General features: G+C 41.5%; 1 protein-coding gene across 2 annotated transcripts in view; it reads left to right on the top strand.

Annotated features, from left to right (window-relative positions):
- OCLN (occludin) overlaps positions 1 to 22,540 on the top strand; it is a 57,855-nt gene that overhangs the window by 3,043 nt on the left and 32,272 nt on the right. For both annotated transcript variants that reach the window (XM_040451364.1, XM_040451371.1), the window contains exons 2-4: positions 7,407 to 7,523; positions 12,827 to 13,502; positions 16,378 to 16,539. In XM_040451364.1, coding sequence (XP_040307298.1) covers positions 7,474 to 7,523; positions 12,827 to 13,502; positions 16,378 to 16,539 — 888 coding nt within the window. In that variant the 5' untranslated portion in view covers positions 7,407 to 7,473. The remainder of the gene's footprint in view (positions 1 to 7,406; positions 7,524 to 12,826; positions 13,503 to 16,377; positions 16,540 to 22,540) is intronic.

Raw genomic sequence — 22,540 nt, 5'->3', positions numbered from 1 at the left:
GTTCATGCTCTGTCTCTCTCTGTCCCAAAAATAAATAAACATTGGGACAGAGAGAGACAGAGCATGAACGGGGGAGGGGCAGAGAGAGAGGGAGACACAGAATCGGAAACAGGCTCCAGGCTCCGAGCCATCAGCCCAGAGCCCGACGCGGGGCTCGAACTCCCGGACCGCAAGATCGTGACCTGGCTGAAGTCGGATGCTTAACCGACTGCGCCACCCAGGCGCCCCTCTTCACTTGCATTTTAAGGCTTACTGGATTAGATTCCCTGGTGGGCTTTTTTCTTCCAAGTTATTATTTATGGATGTACTGGGGTAAAAAGACAATGAGGATTTTTGTTACCCTTTTTGTTTTAGCTTCTAGGCTTAGAGCTGCTGTGTGATTTAGTGCTTCCTAATCTCGAATATGGTACGAATTGTCTGGGGATCTTATTAACATAGATTCTGATTCATAGGTCAGATGTGGGGCCTGGAATTCTGTTTTTCAGCAAGCTACAAATGATGTCCATGGTTAAATGTTTGACCCTTTACTCTCCCTTTCCTTCAGACTGTAAACACTTAACTAATTTGGTTGAATGTGAAGGATTATATTTAGTGGCTGTTAGTATTGTGAACTTGAAGGCATTCACAGCTGTATTGAAATCCCAACTCTGACATGGGTTGTTGGTTTTATAAATCAAATGTTGATTGACCATCCCTTTGAAAAAAAATTTTTTTTTCAACGTTTTATTTATTTTTGGGACAGAGAGAGACAGAGCATGAACGGGGGAGGGGCAGAGAGAGAGGGAGACACAGAATCGGAAACAGGCTCCAGGCTCTGAGCCATCAGCCCAGAGCCCGACGCGGGGCTCGAACTCCCGGACCGCGAGATCGTGACCTGGCTGAAATCGGACGCTTAACCGACTGCGCCACCCAGGTGCCCCAATTGACCATCCCTTTGTACCAGGGACTGTAGGGATCTGGAAGAAGAGTGATGGTCATGACAGACATCTGGGTGCTTGTAAGCCTGGTGTTCCAGTTGAGGTGGAGATGGTGGAGATTATTTAAAAAATAACAAAGAAGAAAAAATAATAATTAGGGGGGAAATTCGCTCTGAGAATAAAACGGGCTTGGTGGGTGGAGTGAATAGCAGGGAAGGAGCTTCTGAAGAGGTGACATTTGAGTTGAAAGCTGGACAGCTAGTTCCCACCATGTACAGATCTAGACATTATAGACAGGAGACTGACAAGATCAAGGCCCTCCTTGGGTTGATGCCTTTAATTGAGGCAGTGATGCTCAAAATACATGGTGTGCTTAAAAATCACCTGGAAGGGGGAGTGCCTGGGTGGCTCAGTCGGTTGAGCGTCCGACTTCAGCTCAGGTCATGATCTCGCGGTTTGTGAGTTCGAGCCCCACGTCGGGCTCTGTGCTGACAGCTCAGAGCCTGGAGCCTGCTTCGGATTCTGTGTCTCCCTCTCTCTCTGCCCCTCCCTGCTCACGCTGTGTCTCTGTCTCTCAATAATAAATAAACGTTAAAAAAATTAAAAAAAATTTTTTTTAATGTTTATTTATTTTTGAGAAGAGAGAGACAGAGCATGAATGGGGGAGGGTCAGAGAGAGGGATTCACAGAATCTGAAACAGGCTCCGGGCTCTGAGCTGTCAGCACAGAGCCCGACGCAGTGCTCGAACCCACAGACCGCGAAATCATGACCTGAGCCGAAGTCCGATGCTTAACCGACTGAGCCACCCAGGCGCCCCCCCCAAAAATTTTTTTTTAAATCACCTGGAGGGGCACCTGGGTGTTTCAGTTGGTTATGTGTCTGACTTCAGCCCAGGTCATGATCTCTAGATTTCATGGATTCGAGCCTCTCATTGGGCTCTGTGCTGACAGCTTGGAGACTGCAGCCTACTTCCGATTCTGTGTCTCCCTCTCTCTCTGCCCCTCCACATTCTCACTCTCTCTCTCTCTCAAAAATAAATGGACGTTAAAAAAAGTTTTTGTTTTTGTTTTTAAATCATCTGGAGCGGGGTGCCTGAGTAGCTCAATTGGTTGAGTGGGCGACTCTTGATTTCGGCTCAGGTCATGATCTCACAGTTCATGGGATGGAGCTCTGCCTTAGTGCGGAGACAGCTTGGGATTCTTTCCCACCCCCCACCCCCGCCTCGTTTCGCTGTGTTTTCTCTCTCTTTCTCTCTCCCTCTCTTTCTCTCTCTCTTGCAAAATAAATAAACTTAAAAAAATCATCTGTAGATCTTACTAAAAATACCACTTCTGATACAGAGCTAGTCTGTTTCAAAATATGCCTAATTTTAAAATTTTAGACAGTTTACTAATTGTATGCCAAAATATAATAATTTAATACCAGGCACAATTTTTAAAAACTTCTTAAAGGCAAATTAACTCTTGCTGCTTATGATTGAAAAGGAATAGGCTCTCCTTAAATATGATAAAGTTTATCTTTTACTTACTGACAGTTGCTTCAAAGAATTTTTCAGGGGGATAGCATTTTCAGGCTTTCTCTTCTTCCTCTTATGCTTAGGTTTCTATGAAGACAGCTTTGGCCAGTAACCATTTTCAAGGGGAGAACTTTTTAAATATTTTAACAATCAGCTTTAACATATTTTGTAAGAGTCTGCTGTTTGCCTTATGCTTTCGACTTTTACTCAGCTGTTTGATTTATGTCCCTATCATTCACATGGCACGGGTTCTGTGATGGTGACCGATGAGCCCCTTAGGCCAGATCCTGTGTCCTTTTCATTCATTTTGTCCTTCACTCAACATACTTTTACTGAGCAGATAATGTGAATATTGTTGTGCTGGGCGTTGGGTAAACAATCTCTTCTTGGTCCTTTTTTTCTTTGGCTGTGGCCTTAAAGCACAGTCCCGAGTGCCTTGAAGGAGACATTAGAATTCCTCCAGTCCAGTCCCCCTACAATATCAAACAACTTAAGCTTTGCATACATGGCTTGAGATCACATTGTTATTTGTTATTTTTGAAGGGTGTGTGAAGTCAGGGTAAGGGAGAGGCTTCCTAACATTGACATGAAATCTGACCCTGTGGTATCTTTTCTTCAAAGAATGGTTTGTAGGACTACAAAGACAGCTGTGCAGATATTTGAAGGCTGCTGGAGTGGTCCTTCTAATGTTGATTGGTCCAGGCCAAACATTTCCTGTTTTATCAATCATTTGTCTTAAGACATGGTTTTTCTAGTTCTTTAACACTCTTAGTCACCTCCTGGAGAGGCACCTGCTTGGAACATGATGTACACATTTCAAGGTTGTGCAGAGGTTTGTTTCTTTTTCATAACTGTATCATTCCTAGATCTAAGCACTGTCTGTGCCTACTGCCAAAGTCCGCGATGGCTTGTTAACTTTGATGAAATTCTCCCCAAGGAAACACACTTCCAGAAATTGAGTCTAGGGGTGCTTGAGTGGCCCGACTCTTGATCTCAGCTCAGGTCATGATCTCACGGTTAATGTGTTCGAACCCCGCATCGGGCTCTGCACTGATAGTGTGGAGCCCTGCTTGGAATTCTCTCTCCCTGTCTCTCTGCACCTACCCCACTTGTATGTGCACAGGTGCTCTTTCTCTTAAAATAAATAAACCTAAAAAAATTTTTTTAATAAAATAAAAATTGAGTCTACATTTGTAAAGTGATTTATTCATGCCACTAATATTTGAAAATGGAGACAAAGTACCTAAAATGCCCAAACACTGAATTTTCTCACCTTCAAGGTACCCATCTTGCTGTGAATGGTTTTGATCATCTTCCTTAATATATTATCTTAATTATAACACCCTAGAGGTCAAGTTTGTCCCCAGCCCTTTGGCCTAGGGGGGTACTAAAGTTCAAGGAAGAGAAGTAGAATTTGTTCTCTCTGATTGTGAGCTGTTAAAACCTCTAGGGGACCTAAACGCTCCATTCTTTCATCCTATTTAGATTCTGTTTCTCAGTCCCAGAGGCATCTGCCTGAGCGTGCTGTCTGTGCTTAGGGATGTGCTCAAGATCCTCAGGCTTCATCTACCAATCTGGCGACCTTCTCAAAAAAGTAAATGAAGTTGATATGCCATGATTTGTCCTTGATAAACTTCCTAAAATTATTTGCTTCACAATGTAAAATCTCTGGTATCAGAGGATATTTGATAACAGAACTCTGAATCCAGAAAATGGCAGTTTGGAAATGGATTTTTGTTGTCACCGTTTCTGACAAAACGTAAACTTCCGCCTGAGCCTGGATTAATTTAGAAGTTTCAAAAACTACCATGGAGGGGGCGCCTCGCTGGCAGTAGAAAATTTCAGTCGGTAGAAAATGTGACTCTTGATCTCCAGGGTCCTGGCTTCACGCCCTTCATTGGGCATAGAGGATACTTTAAAAAAGCCAAAGCAAAACAAAAATCTGCCCTACCGTGGAGCCTGGAATTTTTGGCCTCGTCTTGAAGGAGTAAGCCCTGGCTATAAAAGGGGTAAGAATCCTCGAAGGTCAGTTTGTCAGTATTTGACATTCAGTTTCACAACTAGAGTCCTACATTAAATAGTGTTTAAATTCCGTTTTTCTTAATATTATTTTTCTGAACATCCGTTAAGAAGCCAATCTGGACTTTCACTCTCCCATAACACTGTAACGTGCTAGTGGCCTCAGTTGCCCATTTTTATGTACATTTGGGTGCTAGTTATAGGTCTCTGTATGCTTAGGATTTGTGTACCTTTTTGTATGTGAATACTTCAGTAAAAACAGTTTTTTAAAGGAAAAACATTAGCGAAGTCTTCCCTCACTGTGTTTGGAAAATCATGCTAATGGTGTTGGTGTTCCTAACATTCACTCTATTTCTGTCTTTAAGGTTTTTAGCTGATGTACGTTTGGGCATTATTTTCTTCTGAGAAATGTGGAATTGACTGTCCTTAAGGATGTGGAAGATAGTTGCCATTGATATTAAAGAACAAAATTTAGAGAGTTTGAATTTATTTACTTGACTAACATAATACCTTATTTGCAGTTGCTTTTTTGGAAAGGAAAAACAATACTAGACCCTTGAATATACTCAGATTGTAGATCTTGCTCAAGTGACCCCTCCCACTCCCACTTCCTGCCCTCCTTCTTCGGGTCTTGGTCTTTCTTCTCTGCTTGGCCCTGTCTTGGGCTCGATCATGTAGTCAATCCTAATAACTCGATAACTGCCTGTTGTGGTTGCTTTTTTCTTTGTGTGTGACCTTCTGTAGTACTTCCACAGACTCCCATGGTGTAGTGTAGACACTTAATAAGTACTTGTCGATTGAATGAAATTGCCTCTCAGGTATGTCGGGATTGTGCTCTGAGGAATTTTAGAACAAAATCATACTGCTTTTCTCGTAGGGCAGAAGACTCTTTAATATAACACATAATTAATGTTTCCCCCCTTTTTGTAAACATTATGTGCAATTTTGAAGACTTGGAAAATGAAAAGGAAAAAGTGTCCACAATCCTACCATCCATAGATGTATTGTGTAATAATTGGTAGTGATAAAGGCATACTTTTAAACCAGATTACGTTTCAACATTGAGGGACTAGTATGTGCTAGACGCAGCTCTGTATCCACTTTCCTATGCATTCTCTTCTGATATGGCCTTTCAAAAGTAATATGAAACAATAAGTTTTAAGAAGTTTTTTTTTTTTATGTTTCTTGTTCTTGGAAGGGACTGTTTTGGAAATTACCAATTTTTTTTTTCTTTCTATAATTTATTTTATAATTTACATCCAAGTTAGTTAGCATATAGTGCAACAATGATTTCAAGAGTTGATTCCTGAATGCCCCTTACCCATTTAGCCCATCCCCCCTCCCACAACCCCTCCAGTAACCCTCTGTTCTCCATATTTAAGAGTCTCTTCTGTTTTGTCCCCCTCCCTGTTTTTGTATTATTTTTGCTTTTCATCCCTTAGGTTCATCTGTTTTATATCTTAAAGTCCTCATATGAGTGAAGTCATATGATACTTGTCTTTCTCTAATTTCGCTTAGCATAATACCCTCCAATTCCATCCACTTAGTTGCAGATTTTTAATTGCCAAGTAATACTACATTCTGTGTGTGTGTGTGTGTGTGTGTGTGTGTGTGGATATATACACACACACATATATACACACACACACCACGTCTTCTTTATCCATTTATCCATTGATGAACATTTGGGCTCTTTCCACACTGTGGCTATTGTTGACAGTGCTGCTATAAACATTGGGGTGCATGTGCCCCTTTGAAACAGCATACCTGTATCCCTTGGATAAATACCTAGTAGTGCAATTGCTGGGTCGTAGGGTAGTTCTGTTTTTGATTTTTTGAGGAACCTCCATTCTGTTTTCCAGAGTGGCTGCACCATCTTGCATTCCCACCAACAGTGCAAAAGAGATCCTCTTTCTCCACATCCTCGCCAACATCTGTTGTTGCCTGAGTTGTTCATGTTAGCCATTCTGAAAGGTGTGAGGTGGTATCTCATTGTGGTTTTGATTTGTATTTCCCTGATAATGAGTGACATTGAGCATTTTTTCATGTGTCAGTTGGCCATCTGGATGTCTTCTTTGGAGAAGTGTCTATTCATGTCTTTTGCCCATTTCCTCACTGTATTATTTGTTTTTTGGGTGTGGGGTTTGGTAAGTTCTCTATAGATTTTGGATACTAACCCTTTATCTGATAGGTCATTTGCAAGCATCTTCTCCCATTCCGTCCATTGCCTTTTAGTTTTGCTGATTGTTTCCTTCGCTGTGCAGAAGCTTTTTATTTCGATGAGGTCCCAATAGTTCATTTTTGCTTTTGTTTCCCTTGCCTCTGGAGACGTGTTGAGTAAGAAGTTGCTGCGGCCGAGGTCAAGAGGTTGTTGCCTGCTTTCTCCTCAAGGATTTTGTTGGCTTCCTGTCTTCCATTTAGGTCTTTCATCCATTTTGAATTTATTTTTGTGTATGGTGTAAGAAAGTGGTCCAGGTGCATTTCCCAGCACCACTTGCTGAAGAGACTGCCTTTATTCCACTGGATATTGTTTCCTGCTTTGTCAAAGATTAGTTGGCCACATGTTTGTGGGTCCATTTCTCAGTTCTCTATTTTGTTCCATTGATCTGAGTGTCTGTTTTTGTGCCAGTAGAAAATTACCAATTTTTACCTGTGCTATAAAAGCTTTGTGAAATTTTTATTACTACAACTTAGCAATGAAAGTTAATATTTGTAAGCCAGTGATATGCAGTGCTTGGTGCTGTGAGGACGACCAGGCTGAATGATTGCTATGCTTAGTGATTTCCTGTACTCAAGGAATTAATGATCCATTGTATAAAGATGGCAGTGAGAAGGACAAGAGAAATAATCATGGTGTGACAAGTTACTTGAGATTGGTCTCATTAGTTTTTTTAGCAATGCAAGGAAACTCTGAGCTCAGTAGTAACACCCTTACCCTACTTACGTTGCTTAGATTGCCTTATCTTGGAAGCTACGGGGCAGCGCTCATCCTGAAGATCAGGTGATCCTTGGTATCAGCCATGTCATCGAGGCCTTTTGAAAGTCCACCTCCTTATAGACCTGATGAATTGTAAGTAATTCTTCAGTTGTTTTTTTTTTTAAACTGTCACATGTAAAAAATATGTATAGTTGAAATTTTCATCTGTTAAGTGTTTGCTGTTAAAAATGTCTGTTTAGGGGCCCCTGGGTGGCTCAGTCGGTTAAGCGTCCAACTTCAGCTCAGGTCATGATCTCACAGTTTGTGGGTTCGAGTCCTGAGTCAGGTTCTGTGCTGACAGCTCAGAGCCTGGAGCCTGCTTCAGATTCTGTGTCTTGCTACTCAACGCTGTCTCTCTCTCTGTCTCAAAAGTAAATAAACATTAAAAAATATGTATGTGTTTATAAATTTAAGTTGAAACAAAGGTTATTAAGTGAAAGTTTCCCTCTGCCGCTTAACTTCCAGGATGATAGTTTTTCTCTGCAGAGGCAACTATTGTCACCTGTTCCTTCTTTCTTCCCTTCCTTCCCTCCTTCCTTCCCTTGCTTCCTTCCTTCCTTCCTCCCTTCCCTTCCCTTCCCTTCCTTTTTTTCCTTATTTCCTTTCTTTCTTTGCAAGAGAGAGCAGGTGCACACGTGAGTGGGCAAGGGAGAAAAAGAGAACGAGTGAGAGGGAGCGAGAGAGAATCCCAAGCAGGTTCCACACTCAGTGCAGAGTCCAGCTTGAGGCTTGATCCCACAACCCTGGGATCATGACCTGAGCTGAAATGAAGAGTCAGACACTTAACTGACTGAGCCACCCAGACACCCTTATCTCTTTCTAACGTTTGCTTCTAGATAGTTTAAGCTTATATTTGTGGGTATATTTATTCCTTTTTGTTTTTTCACAAATGGTGCGAAGCTTCTTTATTAATGCCCTGTTTAGGTGACTAACCCTAAACTTGACTCCTTGTCAATTTTGTAGTAATAACTTTTATTGACATACGGTTCACACACCAAATAATCCACCCGTTTAGAATGGACAGTTTAGTACTTTTAATATATTCACAGAGTTGTGCAACTGTCACCACATCAATTTAAAAACATTTTCATCACCCCGATCAGCAGTCATTCCCCATTTCCCTCTAGTACTAGGCCATCAGCAGTCCACTTTCTCTTTCTAGATTGTTCCATGTCGGACATCTCATACAAATGTAATCACACAATATGTGATCCTCAGTGACTGATTCTTTCACTTGGCATAATGTTTTCCACATTGTTAGTTTTTTTTCTTTAAAAAAATTTTTTTTAAGTTTATTTTTTGGGGGGGAGAGAGAGAGAGAGAGAGAGAGAGCGAGCACGCACAAGCTGGGGAGGGGCAGAGAGGAGAGACAGAATCCCAAGCAGGCTCCGCACCATCAACGCAGAGCCCGACATGGAGCTTGAACTCACAAACTGTGAGATCATGACCTGAGCCAAGATCAAGAGTTAAGTATCCAACTTTAACTGACTGAGCTCCCCAGGCACCCCATCCACATCATTAGAGTGATTCTTGCCATTAATAAAATCAAGAAGCAAAGTTGAGGGTTCTTGCATCCCTATTCATTTGGGGGTTTAACTATGAAAAAATTTAAATTTGTTATCAGACTTTGATAGGGATTTCTTCCTGTAAGTAGTTTGTAGCTTCAAGTCTTTGATAACTGTAGTAGGAGTTGTGTTCCTATTACATTGCCCCTATAAACATGGGTGAGATATAACACACACACAGAAAAGGGCACAGAACATGTGATGATGATGAGTAAGATAAAGATAAAGCAAAATCATCACGTAGGTCACCTCCAAGTGCATCCTCGTCTCCTCTCCTTCCCCTAGAAACCACCGTTCTGACATGATTATCACTTGATATTCTCTCTTTCTTTTTTTTTTTTTTAATAACAAAACAATACATTTTATCTTTACTTTTTTTTAACATTTTTTTTTTTTTTTTTTGCTTCAGAGCAATGCTACAGAAATAAAATGTGAATGATATTTGTAATTTTTTGGTTTTTTTCTAACCGTATTAATAATATTTCGCTTAACCCAGTATATTTAAAATGTTATTTCAACATGTGATGTAAACACTGACTCATGAGGCAGTTTATATTCCTTGTTATTACTAGATGTTATTTTTTAGAGCAGCTTTACATTCACAGCAAAATGGAGAGGAAGGTACAGAGATTTCCCATATGCCCCCTGCCCTTATACATACATTGCCTGTCTCAGTATCCCCCTTCAGGGTGGCGCACATGTTATAATTGATGAACCTTCATTGACAAATCATTGTCACCCAAAGTACGTAGTTAATATTGGGTTTTCTCTTGATGGTGCTACGTTTCTTTTTTTACACTATGATCAGTTTGGACTGGCCACATTTCCAGTGTTCAGTGGATCGTGTGGCTAGTGGCTGCCATATTAGACACAGCCCTGTAGCGTTCCATCCTGTGGATATGTTACAGTTACCTGTTCCACTCTAGGTAGAAATTTACACTGTTTCCAGTTTTGGGTTATTCTCAGCAATGCTTCTGTGAATGCTACAATGTTCATGGAATTTTAAGTGGTATAATCATCTTTTTTTAAATGATATAATCATTTTGGGGGGGGTGCCTGGGTTTCTCAGTCAGTTAAGTGTCCGACTTTGGTTCAGGTCATGTTCTCACAGTTTGTGGGTTCAAGCCCCATGACAGGTCAGAGCCTGGAACCTGCTTCACATTCTGTGTCTACTTCTCTCTCTGCCCCTCCACTGCTTGCTCTCTCTCTCTCTCTCTCTCAAAAATAAATAATAAATAAACAAATTTTTAATGATATAATCATTTTGGAAAACACTTCGACATTGTCTTATAGAGCTGAAGTTAAAAAAAGAAAAATTTGACTCAAAAATTCTCCTGGAGGGGCGCCTGGGTGGCGCAGTCGGTTAAGCGTCCGACTTCAGCCAGGTCACGATCTCGCGGTCCGTGGGTTCGAGCCCCACGTTGGGCTCTGGGCTGATGGCTCAGAGCCTGGAGCCTGTTTCTGATTCTGTGTCTCCCTCTCTCTCTGCCCCTCCCCCGTTCATGCTCTGTCTCTCTCTGTCCCAAAAATAAATAAAAAACGTTGAAAAAAAATTAAAAAAAAAAATTCTCCTGGGTATATACCTTAGAAAAATAAGTGCTTTTCAGGGGTGCCTGGGTGGCTTAGTCTGTTAAGCGTCGGACTTCGGCTCAGGTCATGATTTCACGATTCATGGGTTCGGGCCCTGAGTCAGAGTCGGTGCTCACAACTTAGAGCCTAGAGCCTGCTTTGAATTCTGTGTCTCCCTCTCTCTCTTTTCCTCCCCCGCTCATCCTTTGTCTCTCAAAGACAAATAAAAATGTTAAAAATTATTTTACAAAAGAAAAGAATAAGTGCTTTTGTGTATGAGGACACATGCTCAATCGTGTTCAGAGCTACATTGTTCACAACAGCCCCAGATGGAGACATCCCAAATATCCAAGTAGAATGAGTTATGGAGTTTTCATATGTGACGTTTTCAAAGACCATCTTATCAGTGTTCTTTCTAGTTTGCATTTCCTTGCATTCAAGTGGTTAGCAGCACCCAGTAGTAAGATATCTTGCTTTGCAATGAGAGAAGTGGACCAAGGAAATAATGGCAAAAACAAAAGGGGGTGAGGTCAGTTGAGCAATTGAATTTTGTTCCTGCAGGACCCACATTTCTTACATTCAGCGTGTCCACAGGTCAATGTGCCTGTCTCCCATGATGTTTATGATTGTATTACTGAAGTTTGCAAAGTAGTTGTTTTGTTTTTTGTTTTTTGTTTTGAGAGAGAGGGCGAGAGCAGGGGAGATGGGCAGAGGGAGAGAGAGACAGAGACAGAGAGAGAGAGAGAGAGAGAGAGAGAGAGAGAGAGAATCCTAAACAGGCTCCATGATCAGCACAGAGCCCGATATGGGACTCAATCCCACGACCTGGGATCATGACGTGAGCCAAAATCAAGAGTCGGACACTCAACTGACTGAGCCACCCAGCCACCCCTGCAAAGTGTCTTTATAAAGATCTAATTAGACATCACCTTGATGAGTCCTCTTTGCATATTTGATTTACTTCGTAGCTCTTAACCATAACTAACCTTTGAGGGGTCTGGATTGAGACATTGCTGTTCGTTGTTGTATCCTCAGTATCTAGCGTAGTGCCCAGCGCACATCACCCTGGTGGCTCCAGTTAATAGCTATCATGTGAATAAATGAATGAATGTGCTTTCTCAGGTAGGAGAGTGAAGCTGCCAGGAATTGGACATGACCCTGGGTAGGCCACCTTCGGTGTCCTGTTTGAATGCACTGGTCTCAAATTCCACAAGCAGTAGGGTTGACATCCTTATTCTAAACTGCTTGGGCTTCCCTCCCCAGGAATTACAGTTTAACTGGTGTGGAATGCTCTGTCTAGGGATTGTACCCACTCCCCAGGTGATTCTAATATGTCAAAAATTTGAGAACCTCTACTCCATAGAAATCCACTCCATAGAGTGGTCATTCTCAGTGCACGTTTCCCAGACTGGCTGCACGAGCAGCAGCTTGTCCTTCCTATAGAATCAGCACCTTGGGGCTGGGGACCAACAGTCTTTGTTTTAACAAGCCCTCCAGGGGATTCTGATGCACAGAAACTTTTACTGTTCACTGGGTGTCTCAGTAGCTTCAGACTGCTATAACAAAGTAGTACAGATTGGGTGACTTATTTTTTCTATTAAAAATTTTTTTTTAATGTTTATTTTTGAGAGAGAGAGAGAGAGAGAGAGAGCGAGCGAGCATGAGTGAGGGAGGGGCAGAGAGAGAGGGAGCCACAGAATCCGAAGCAGGCTCCAGGTTCTGAGCTGTCAGCACAGAACCCTATGCGGGGCTCACACTCACCGCGAGATCATGACCTGAGCTGAAGTCGGCCGCTTAACCGACTTCGTGACTTATAAACAACAGTGCAGACTGGGTGACTTATAAACAACATAATTTATCTCTCACAGTTCTGGAGGCTGAAAGTCCAAGATCAGGTGCCATTGTGGTCAGGTTCTAGTGAAGTCCGTCTTCTGGGTTGCAGACTGCCAGCTTGTGGTTGTATCCCCTCGCAAGGTAGAAGGAGTCTCTTTTGTAAAGGCACTGTTTCCATTCATGAGGGCTCCATCTCATTACCTAATTAGGCCACCTCCTAATAGCATCACATTGGAGTTTAAGGTGTTGGCATTTGAATTTGCAGCAGGGGGTTGGGGGAGGCATAAAGTGTTGTTGCTTGTAGTGGGGTGGTACTAATAATAGTTTTATTTGCCAATGGATAGTTTAAATTATTCCGAGTACACGATATGTTCTTTCTACTTACCTCCAAACGATACTAACTTGAAACTGTTTTCATGCGTATTTCAGCAAACCCAATCATTATGCACCAAGCAATGATATGTATGGTGGAGACATGCACGTTCGACCAATGCTGTCCCAGCCGGCCTATTCTTTTTACCCGGAAGATGAAATTCTTCACTTCTACAAATGGACCTCTCCTCCAGGAGTGATTCGGATTCTGTCTATGCTTGTTATCGTGATGTGCATTGCCATATTTGCCTGTGTCGCCTCCACGCTTGCCTGGGATAGAGGCTATGGAACTGGCTTAATAGGAGGTGGTATAGGCTACCCTTACGGAAGTGGCTTTGGTACCTACGGAACCGGCTACGGCTATGGTTATGGCTACGGCTATGGCTACGGAGGCTACACAGATCCAAGAGCCGCAAAGGGCTTCCTCCTGGCCATGGTGGCCTTCTGTTTCATTGCTGCATTGGTGATATTTGTTACCAGCGTTATCAGATCTGAAATCTCTAGAACGAGAAGATACTACTTGACCGTGATAATACTGAGTGCTATCCTGGGCATCATGATGTTTATTGCCACAATTGTCTACATAATGGGAGTCAATCCAACTGCCCAGGCTTCTGGGTCGCTATACAGTTCACAGATATATGCCATCTGCAACCAGTTTTACACGCCTGCAGCTAGTGGACTCTACGTGGATCAGTATTTGTATCACTACTGTGTGGTAGATCCCCAAGAGGTATGGGTGGTTTCCTCCCTGCCCTGCTTTGGGTAGAGGCTTTTGGGAGGCTTAGTAGAATCACTTTGGGACCTTTTAAAAGGTATTTATGACAAGGCTTCACTTCCTTTGAAGTCAGAATCTGGAGAGGGTCTGGTGTCATTATTATATTTTTAATACCATATTTATATTTGGTTCAGTAATTTTTAGTATATTCAGAGTTGTGTGTCCATCCCCATAATCAGTTTTAGAACATTTTCGCTCTCCCTGAAAGAAACCCCATAACACAATTAGCGGTAATTTCTCATTTCTCTAACCCTTCCCAGACCAAGGCAACCGCTAATCCTATTCTATAGTTTTGCCTATTCTGGATAGTTCATATATAGAGTCACACAATATGAGGTCTTTTGTGATTGGCTTTTTTTAAGACCATATTTATTTAAAGTTTATGTTAGAGAGAGAGAGAGAAAAAAATGTTAGCGGGGGAGGGGCAGAAAGAGGGAGAACAGAAGGATCTGAGGCGAGCTCTACCCTGATAGCAGAGACCCTGATGTGGGGCTTGAACTCACAGACCCCATGATCATTACCTGAGCCAAAATGGGAGGCTTAACCAAATGAACCACCCAGGCACCCAACCTTCTTTGCTTTTTTAAAGTTTTATTTAATCTCTACACCCAATGTGGGGCTTGAACTCAAGACCCTGGGATCAAGAGTCATATACTCCCCTGAACGAGCCAGCCGGGTGTCCCCGTGATTGGCTCCTTCCAGTTCACATCAATGTAAAATTCTCAAGGTTCATCCATGTTATATAGCATGTTGTGTCAATTCCTTTTTGTTGCCGAGTAACAGTCGATTGTATGCCTGTATCATTGTTTATCCATGCATCAGTTGATGGATATTTGGGATGTTTTCACATTGATTGTTTGGAATAATGCTCTGAACATTTGTGTACAAGTTCTTATGTGAACTCATGTTTTAGTTTCTCTTGAGTATGTACCTAGGGATAGAATTGCTAGGTCTTATGTTGTCTCTGGGCCTTTTTTTTCTTTTTTTTTTTTTTTAATGTTTATTTATTTAGAAAGAGAGAGAGAATCCCATGCAGGCTCCACACTGTCATCTCAAAGCCCAACACGGGGCTATATCTCAACGAACATGATCTGAGTTGAAATCAAGAGTCAGACACTTAACTGACTGAGCCACTCATGGACAGTGTCTCTGTGTTTAATCTCTTGAGGAACTGTTTTCCCAACAGGTTGCACTGTTTTACATTTACTAGAAACGTATGATGATTGCAATTTCTGCGCATCGTCACCAACATTGTGTTTTGTCTGCTTGATTCTGTCCATGCTGATGGGTGTGAAGTTGCTAATCTTTTTCCCCCCCATGGATTTACCTTTTTTTCCCTTATCTTCTTGTTTTGTTTTGTTTTCCCCCTCCTTACACTGACTCAGTAATTCTCATTCTTTTACCTGAATGAGTCACTCTTTTAGGGTTAGATCATCTCCAGTAACTATCATTATTTTGAAGACTGAAATGTTTTCACCCCAAATGTAGGTTTCCGGAATGTTTGTTGACTTGCGAATGTATGTCTGGTAAATAGAGCTGAGGGCTGATATTCCTATCTTACCACACCCCCCATCTCTCTTAGTTCTCTGAATGCCCCAAACTTGTGTTCACTGAAAAAGGATATCACTGTTAGATGGCTGCAAAGAGACCCACTTGTTACCCATTAGCAGAATCCAGGCCAGGGTCCAGGTACCTGCCTAATTTCAAGCGTCTGCAGGCCAGTGGACCATTCAACATGCTTATCAGACGCTGGGAGAACTGTCACGGGGAGGGATTCCTTGTCACAGGGCCCTTTCTTGTAAATGCACAGAAGACTCCCAACAGAAACCACCTGCCAGACTAAATGAATCATTTTCTCTAATTTATAGCTTGGTTAGATCATGTCTGCATAATTTATGGTAAGGTAGATCCTCTATAGACTGGAAGTTACATTCAGTATAAAAAGATTTGCCGAGCATGTGTTATGAACAAGATTATAAACATGATTGGGTATTTAAAGCTACTTCTGAGAGGGGCGCCTGGGTGACTCCGTCGGTTAAGCCGCCGACTTCGGCTCAGGTCATGATCTCACAGCTCCTGAGTTCGAGGCCCGTGTCGGGCTCTGTGCTGACAGCTCAGAGCCTGGAGTCTGCTTCGGATTCTGTGTCTCCCTCTCTCTCTGCCCCTCTCCTACTCACACTCTGTCTCTTTCTCAAAATAAATAAACATTAAAAAAAAATTTAAAGCCCTTTAGAAGTATACCAGTGATTGAGTTAATTTACTGGCCATTTTCATCTGTTGGTAAAAAGGCCACTTAGTGCTCAAGCTTTGGAACTAGATTTCTATCATTTAAAATGGGGTGATGATTGGGGCGCCTGGGTGGCGCAGTCGGTTAAGCGTCCGACTTCAGCCAGGTCACGATCTCGCGGTCCGGGAGTTCGAGCCCCGCGTCGGGCTCTGGGCTGATGGCTCAGAGCCTGGAGCCTGTTTCCGATTCTGTGTCTCCCTCTCTCTCTGCCCCTCCCCTGTTCATGCTCTGTCTCTCTCTATCCCAAAAATGAATAAACGTTGAAAAAAAATTTTTTTTTAAATAAAAAAAAATAAAATGGGGTGATGAGAGTACCTAACTTTAAGCCTGTTCTGAGTATTGAATCAAGTCACATATGTATTGCTAGCCTCCGCCCAACTGACATGGGCTACATTTTATATTTCTAAAATGTAACTATTTGTATCAGTTTTATATCACACCACAGATGTATAAGTGCAGGGCCTTAGGTATTTTTGGATAGTGCATTAGGATAAAGTAAACAATTGAAATCTAACTGTGTCAATATCTTTAATCTCTTTTTAGGCAATTGCCATTGTCCTGGGATTCATGGTTATTGTGGCTTTTGCTTTAATAATTTTCTTTGCTGTGAAAACTCGAAGTAAGATGGACCGGTATGACAAGTCGAATATTTTGTGGGACAAGGAACATATTTATGATGAGCAACCCCCCAATGTCGAAGAATGGGTAAGTGTTGTTAAAAAAAAAAAAAAAAGAGCATATGTCTGGTATTTTATTAACCCCCCAGGTTTCTGTCTCTAAATTTGACTTTGAGTGCTTTGTGAAACTCTGTTCTTAGAATTATTGTCTGTATATGTTGCAAAAGTTGTGCTCTCATGTTTTGCTCAGACCTCTGAGAAGGTGGTATGATAACTGGAAATTGTTTCACTACAAGGCGAAAATCAGATTTCCATTTTAAAGAAGTGTACCTAGGCCCTGAAACCAAATGGCTTCTAAAGAATTGTGCAGAAAGGACTTGGCTTTTGCAAAACAAAACACCTCTCCCCTCCCCTTCTATTTTCCTTCTTGTCATTTTGGAGGGAAACACTTGGGCGGGATGCTTGCTGTCTCTTGGCTCAGGATTGGCAGTGGTGTTTTGGAGTCGTAGCAAGTGGCATATGTTTAAACTTCTTCCATGGATAACAGCCTAGCAAATTACAGTGACTGATTCTGCATGGATACTTACCTAAGAGATACTTCCGTGAAGCAGAGAGAGACTGGAGCGATTCCCTTTTTGTGTATACTGTACTGTTATTCGTACGAGTATGTGTTAATATCTCGGAAATAGGTGTTCCTGATACCTGACCTGTCTTTAGAGATGTCTGCAGTGAGACTTTATTTCTCAGAAGTCCTGTTAGAATGCAGTTGGGGGGCGCCTGGGTGGCGCAGTCGGTTAAGCGTCCGACTTCAGCCAGGTCACGATCTCGCAGTCCGTGAGTTCGAGCCCCGCGTCGGGCTCTGGGCTGATGGCTCAGAGCCTGGAGCCTGTTTCCGATTCTGTGTCACCCTCTCTCTCTGCCCCTCCCCCATTCATGCTCTGTCTCTCTCTGTCCCAAAAATAAATAAACGTTGAAAAAAAAAATTAAAAAAAAAAAAAAAAAAAGAATGCAGTTGGGAACATCCTCAGAAACCCCCATCATAGGTTTCCTGGAGCAGATTGAAGTTTTGCTGTGAAGGGGAGGTGTGAATCCTGGACACGGGTTCCAGGGTAGATGTGTTCTGGACCGGGGGAGTGGAGTAAAGAGGGCTCAGGTTGGGTTCTGCTGGTCAGGGGAGGGATAAAGACATGGCTCATCTCGAAGGCCTCTTTAGCTCTGGTGTTCTGTGTTGTCTGATTTGAAGAAATGTAGATGAGATTTTCTTCTGGTTAAGGAGCCACAACGAAACTCTTTTGAAAATCAGCAGGTGTGGTAGGGTTCCTGTGTTCCTGAACTCTCCTTGAAGCCTGCTTGTTCTCTTTTTCCTCCTCCTTCCCTCCCACCCTGAAAAAGTGTGAAGGTGTTAAGGACTGTTTTCTTTTGACCTTTAGCTCCAGGCAAGGCCACCTGTAGATGGAATAGGACTGTCTATTGTGAACTGTGAAGTAAATGTTTCGCTGGGAGTTTCTGGGAGTTTCTGGGCGTGTCAGTTTTCACTGGCTGTTGGATTTGTTTATTTAAGGTTTCGAGAGCCTAACAAAAAAAAAAAAAAAAAAAAAAACTGACTGAAGAGAGACCAGTGCTGGTAATAGTAGAGTTCCAGTGAACTTTGGCTTCTCATCTGATCTTACTGTCAGGAGGTTTTAATCAGTTCTGGGTGCTTTAGATAATTGGGCAAAAGATAGCCTTAACAGTTTATGGAGGTGATAATGATGGTGAAGCAGAAAGCACTTTATTTTTTAGATTTTTATTAAAAATTTTTAATCTAATTTTTAATTTTTAATTTTTATAAAGATTTTATTTTTTATTTTTTTATAAAGAAATATTTTAAGAAATGTTTTAAGAGGTTTATTTATTTTATTTTGAGAGAGAGAGAGAGAGAGAGAGCACCTGTGGGCAAGTGGGAGAGGGGCAGAAAGAGAGGGAGAGAGAGAATCCCAAGCAGGCTCCATGTGGAGGCCACCTGGAGCCCGATTTGGGGCTTGAACTCACCATCCATGAGATCATGACCTGAGCCCAAATCAAGAGTTGGGTGCTTAACTGACTGAGACACCCAGGTGCCCCAAGATTATATTTTTAAGTAATCTCTACACCCATTGTGGGGCTCGAACCACCATCTGGAGATCAAAAGTCGAATGGTTCACTGACTGTGCCAGCCAGGTGCCCCAGCACTTTACTTTTAAAAAAGCATTATTTGGGGTATATGTATTTATTTTTTATTAAAAAAAATTTTTTTAATGTTTATTTATTTTTGAGAGAGACAGAGCATGAGTGGGAGAGGGGCAGAGAGAGAGGGAGAGACAGAATCTGAAGCGGACTCCAGGCTCCGAGCTGTCAGCACAGAGCCCGGTGTGGGCTCGAATTTATAAACTGTGAGATCATGACCTGAGCCGAATTCGGACGCTCACCCGACTGAGCCACCCAGGTGCCCCAAGGGTCTACGTATTTTTAATATAAAAATAATCTCTGCTTAAAATAATGGTAAAAAACTCTAGCATTGATTATTTGTACTAAGGATTAAAATTTGAATTCTCGTTGTAGAGAACTAAGACCAGACACTCCCCATATAGCTACTAATGTTTTTTGTTTTGTTTTATTTCTTTTTGGTGGGGGAGAGGGGAAGAAAAACTTACCAGAGGAACAATTAATTAGCTACTGAATATTAGTTTACTGTAACTTCCCTATATGTTAGGGTAGGTTTAGATGTTCATTATTTTATTAGATCTTACTGCCTTTCCTGGATTTTAAAATCTGTAGTTTCAGAACCTTTGAGCAAAGATGCCTCAAAAGTTGAGCCTTAAGAGTTGTAAGCAGGTTTCAGCTCTTAAGTATTATGTGTGGGGAAAATGTGCAACTCGCTAATTTCCTGTCTCTGAATCTCCAGTACAATGGTTTCTCTGCCTTCCTAGGGAATTTTCGAGTTGTTTTTTTTCCCTTCCCCTTCTGGATATCTTGTACTTTGTAAAATAAGCAGGCCATGTTTGCACATTGTTTTGGGTGTTAACCTGGTCCTTTGTAGTCAGTCAGTCACTTCAGTTTGTACCAACGTTGTAGATTAAATATTTGAAGGTTCTTTTAATTAAATTTGCACATGTTTATTTTTTTCTCTTATGTCCTCAAATTCCAGATGTAGTTGGTACTTTTTCTGAATTAAAGTGTGTATGTGTGTGTGTGTGTGTGTGTGTGTGTGTGTGTGTGTGTATTTTTAAAATTTATTTTATCTGATTGGTAACTAGAGATTTTGAAATACAGTGAGCTATCAAGAAAATTCTTCCACCCTTAGTTACAGTTCTCATGTATTTTCTGTCATACCCCAGCCTCTCCTGCACCTTCTTAATCTGAATCCGAAGAAGTAGGACTATGTTCCCCATCAGTGTAAAATCCTATTTTTTTAATAGAATTTTTTTAAAAGTTTAGTTATTTTGAGATAGAGCCTAAACACGAGCAGGAGAGGGAGAGAGAATCCCAAGCAGGTTCCTCACTATCAGAGCAGAGCCCAACACAGGGCTCAAACCCACAAACTGTGAGGTCATGACCTGAGCCTAACTCAGGGGTCGGATGCTTAATTGACTGAGCCATCCAGGTACACTATGTAAAATCTTATATTTTTTTAATGTTTATTTTTTATTTTATTTATTTTTTAAAATATTTATTTATTTGAGAGAGAGAGAGAGAGAGCACAAGCACGTAAGGGGCACAGAATCCGAAGCAGGCTGTAGGCTGCTCAGCTGAGCTGTCAGCACAGGGCCTGACATAGGGCTTATCCGCGAGTTCATGCCCTGAGCCACAGTCGGACATTTAACTGACTGAGGCACCCAGGCGCCCCTAAAGCATTAATTTATTTTTGAGAGAGAGCAGAAGCAGAGGAGCGGGAGAGAAGAGGACAGAGGATCCAAAGTATGCTCTGCGCTGACAGCAGAGCCTGATGCGGAGCTTGAGCTCATGAACCTCGAGATCATGACCTGAGCCAGTCAGATGCTTAACTGACTGAGCCACCCAAGCACCCTAAAATCCTATTTTTTGATTTAACATTATATTGTAGGCTTTTTATGACATCATTAAATATTCCTCAAAAACATTTTTGATACTCTTAATTTTATTGAAGTACAACGTATATCATACACAGAGTAAAGTACAGTAGGTACACTAATTGCGTGGCTTATGATCATGAGATCATGGTCGTGATCAAAGAGATAAAGACATAGTTCATTCTGGTGTCCGTGGTTTCCTCATGCCTCTTCTCAGTATCCTCTAGAGGGTGGTGACCTCTGTCATTTCTATCACATCAATTGGTTTTGCCGTTCTTAAATTTCATATAAATGAAATTATGTACTGTGTACTTTTGTGCTCACTGAACATATTGTCTGTGAGAGTCATTTAAAAATTTTTTTTAATGTTTATTTTTGAGAGAGAGAGAGACAGAGTGTGAGTGGGGAGAGGGGCAGAGAGAGAGGGAGACACAGAATCCAAAGCAGGCTCCAGGCTCTGAGCTGTCAGCACAGAGCCTGATGTGGGGCTCAAACTCACGGACCATGACATCATGACTTGAGCTGAAGTCGGACACTTAACTGACTGAGCCGCCCAGGCGCCCGAGATGCATTTATATTGTTGCATCTATCAGTATGATATTGTTTTAATTTTTGTATTTTTTGGCAAAATAGAAACTTTCCTAAGTATCCCCTTTAAAAAGATCCCTTGGTGAGAATTACAGTGAAAAAAAAAGGTTTTCCCAAAGAGGTGAAAGACATCACTGATGATAAAAATTGAAGATGACACAAAGAAAGGGAAAGACATTCCATGCTCATGGATTGGAAGAATTAATATTGTTAAAATGTCTATACTGCCCAATGCAGTCTACACATTTAATGCAATCCCTATCAAAATAAGACCAGCATTTTTCACAGAATTACAACAAACAATCCTAAAATGTGTATGGAACCACAGAAGACCCCAAATAGCCAAAGCAATCTTGAAAAAGAAAAGACTGTATACAAATCACAATTCCAGACTTCACATTGTATTACAAAACTGTAGTAATCAAAACAGCATGGTACTGGCACAAAAATAGACACAAAGATCAACGGAACAGGATAGACAGCCCAGAAATAAACCGTGATTATATGGTCAATTTATCTTCAACAAAGGAGGAAAGAATATGCAATAGGAAAAAGACAGTCTCTTCAACAAATGGTGTTGGGAAAACTGGACAGCTGCGTGCAAAAGAATGAAACTGGTCCGCTTTCTTACATCATCCACACAAATAAACTCGAAATGGATGAAAGACCTAAATGTGAGACCTGAAACCATAAAAATCCTGGAAGAGAGCACAGGAATCAATGTCTCTGACATCGGCCATAGGAACATTTTTCTAGATACATCTCCTGAGGCAAGGGAGACAAAAGCAAAAATAAGCTATTGGGACTACATCAAAATAAAATGCTTCTGCACAGGAAAAGAAACAATTAACAAAACTAAAAGGCAACCTATGAAATGGGGTAAGATACATGCAAATGACATATCCAATAAAGGGTTAGTATCCAAAATATATAAAGAACTTCTAAGACTCAACATCCAAAAAACAAATAATCCAATTTAAAAATGGGCAGAAGACATCAAGAGACATTTCTCCAAAGAAGACATACAGATGGCTAACAGACCCTTGAAAGGATGCTCAGCATCACTCATCATCAGGGAAGAAGAAATCAAAACTACCATGAGCCATCACCTCACACCCGTCAGAATGGCTAAAATCAACAACACAAACAACGGATGATGGTGAGGATGTGGAGAAAAAGGAACCCTTGTGCACTGCTGGTGGGAATGCAAACTGGTGCAGCCACTGAGGAAAACAGTATGGAAGTTCCTCAAAAAGTTAAAAACAGAACTACCCTAGGATCTAGCAATTGCACTCCTGGGTGTTTGCCTACCTAAAGGATAAGAAAACACTAATTCTAAAGGGATACATGCACCCCTATGTTAATAGCAGCGTTATTTCCAATAGCCAAAATACGGAAGCAGCCCAAGTGTCTATTGATGAATGAATAAGGACA

The sequence above is a fragment of the Herpailurus yagouaroundi genome, unplaced genomic scaffold, assembly GCF_014898765.1.
Source record: "Herpailurus yagouaroundi ecotype Mexico unplaced genomic scaffold, PumYag 29, whole genome shotgun sequence".
In the NCBI taxonomy this organism is placed as follows: Eukaryota; Metazoa; Chordata; class Mammalia; order Carnivora; family Felidae; genus Herpailurus; species Herpailurus yagouaroundi.
Note: the sequence above shows the minus strand (reverse complement) of the source record. Positions and strands in the feature narration are given on the sequence as shown.